This window comes from Brassica oleracea, unplaced genomic scaffold (genome assembly GCF_000695525.1).
Source record: "Brassica oleracea var. oleracea cultivar TO1000 unplaced genomic scaffold, BOL UnpScaffold00779, whole genome shotgun sequence".
NCBI classification, from domain to species: Eukaryota; Viridiplantae; Streptophyta; class Magnoliopsida; order Brassicales; family Brassicaceae; genus Brassica; species Brassica oleracea.
This window is the reverse complement of record NW_013617454.1, coordinates 43,890-45,970: the sequence shown is the minus strand read 5'-3', so window position 1 is coordinate 45,970 and position 2,081 is coordinate 43,890. Positions and strand designations below refer to the sequence as shown.

Genomic DNA, 2,081 nt, shown 5'->3' with positions numbered 1-2,081 from the left:
CGTGAAGTTACACGGAGTACCCTCAGACATCGTCTCAGATCGCGACCCTAGGTTCACGGCATCATTTTGGGAAGCACTACAAGAAGCTTTGGGGACAAAACTGTACAGAAGCATGGCGTTCCATCCAGAAACAGATGGCCAAACAGAGAGGACCATTCGGACCATCGAGGACATGCTGCGGATGTGTATTCTTGATTAGGCAGGAAATTGGGAGAAGCATCTACCGTTAGTCGAGTTCTCGTATAACAACAGTCATCATTCGAGCATAGGGATGTCTCCTTATGAAGCGTTATACAGAAGGCCATGCAAAACACCTATGTGTTGGACGGAAGTGGGCGAAAGGAGAATGTTTGGGTCACCTATCGTTCAGGAGACCATGATTAAGCTAGAGATGATTCAGACTAACATGAAGAAGGCTCAGGACCGTCAAAAGAAGCACGCGGACCAGTCAAGAAGAGAGGTAACTTTTGAGATAGGAGATTAGGTCTATTTAAAGGTTACTGCACAGAAAGGGAAGGACAGATTTGGCAAGGTCGGGAAACTTGCGGTCAGATTCATTGGTCCATACAATATCATCGGAAAAGTTGGTGAGGTTGCTTACCGATTGGATCTACCTGAGGATATGCATCTACATCCTGTATTCCAAGTTTCCATGCTTAGGAAACATATACAGAATCCAAGTGCTGTTGAACCCGAGAGACTAGAGGAGTTGGGGACGAACCTTACGTATCCGGAAGGACCAATCAGATTAGGAGAACGACGTATTCGGAAGCTGAAGAATCGTGAGATTGCTCAAGTGCAAGTATTCTGGGGAAGACAAAACAGGATTCATGTTACTTGGGAGGATGAAGCGAGATTTAAGGCCGATCACCCAGAGTTTTTCCGAGAGGACGTTGTGATGGAAGAAGGAAGCCCCTCAGAACCTTAGAATTCGAGGACGAATTCTATTAACGGGGGGAGAATGTAGAAACCCTTAAAAAAAAGTGGTCGAGTATCTTTTTGGTGGTCGAGTCGCGAGCGATCAGATCGATCGAGAGGTTTCGAAGTACGAGGTGGTCGAAGAATTCATCGTGAGTGAACTACGAGTCGAGTAAGCTGCTCGACCATAGTTAAAAGATGTCTTAGATTGATCAGACGAACGTTTTGGAAGCATAACATTTTTGGAAGCACGACGTTTTAGAAGCTCGACGTTTTAGAAGAACGACGTTTCTTAACCACGAAGTAATCCACGAAACTTTGTATCAGCGGAATATTAATTCAGAGACGTCATAAGTCGGAAGCAGGACGAATCCAAGCAGGACGAATCCAAGCAGAACGGGATCAAAGCACGACGGGAAAACCCGAAGTTGGGCGGAAACCCTAATTTCGGTATTATGAATTTTTCGGGGAAGCCGGAGGCTCGGGAAATATTTTTCCGTCAGGTCAGGATTCATTTGGAGTTTATTAAAAATACTCAGATCATCAGAACGGGCGTCGAAAAATATTTGGGATTGATCGCGGGACGAAAATTCACTGGAAGGCCGATATCGGACAATTGACCGAGAAGCTCGAGGTGGCTAGATGTGTGTGTGTTCAGGACGTGGTGGCAAGCTGATGTGCCGAAGTCCACAGATCAGTACATGGAACCAGCTCAGCATGGAGTTCAGGACGTTCTGAATATTTCAATCGAGGTTCATGTTTTTCACCGTACCAGACAGACTGACCGTGCAGTGTACTGGACCGTCTGACATACGTCCGGAAAGGATCTTTGGCTGGAACAATGGCCGGATGACCGATCTGACTGTACTGGAGCTTGCCTTTGCCGTCCAACTTCACAAGATAAGGCTGATGGTCAAACTAGAATCAACTTAGGACGAGCCAATTTTGATTCAGACCATAGCTTCTCTCTTTTGGCATGTTTGGCTTGTACCGCATGTATCGGCTACCGTGCTGATGATCTCTCTACCTTGTTCGATCCGATCATGGACTTTTCCTTTGGATATTTTTCTTAGGCAAGGATCCTTTAGCTATCAGAAGACTTGGGCTTTGTTGGAACGCAACTTGTCCGATCAGAACGTCCCGCGTCCCTTGCTGATCGTCCC

At 46.3% G+C, this 2,081-nt stretch overlaps 1 protein-coding gene across 1 annotated transcript; it reads left to right on the top strand.

Annotated features, from left to right (window-relative positions):
- Positions 1-271: 271 nt before the first annotated feature.
- LOC106320051 lies at positions 272-928 on the top strand. Its single transcript, XM_013758418.1, has 2 exons — positions 272-460; positions 509-928. The coding sequence occupies exons 1-2, from the start codon at positions 272-274 to the stop codon at positions 926-928; spliced, it is 609 nt and encodes a 202-aa protein (XP_013613872.1).
- The last annotated feature ends 1,153 nt before the right edge of the window (positions 929-2,081 follow it).

What these genes read in the sequence shown, in the direction of transcription:
- LOC106320051 (XM_013758418.1), top strand. Translation starts at nt 272, where the DNA reads ATGTCTCCTTATGAAGCGTTATACAGAAGGCCATGCAAAACACCTATG. An exon ending in CGGACCAGTCAAGAAGAGAG is followed by an intron (nt 461 to 508) that starts GTAACTTTTGAG and finishes GTTACTGCACAG; the next exon opens with AAAGGGAAGGACAGATTTGG.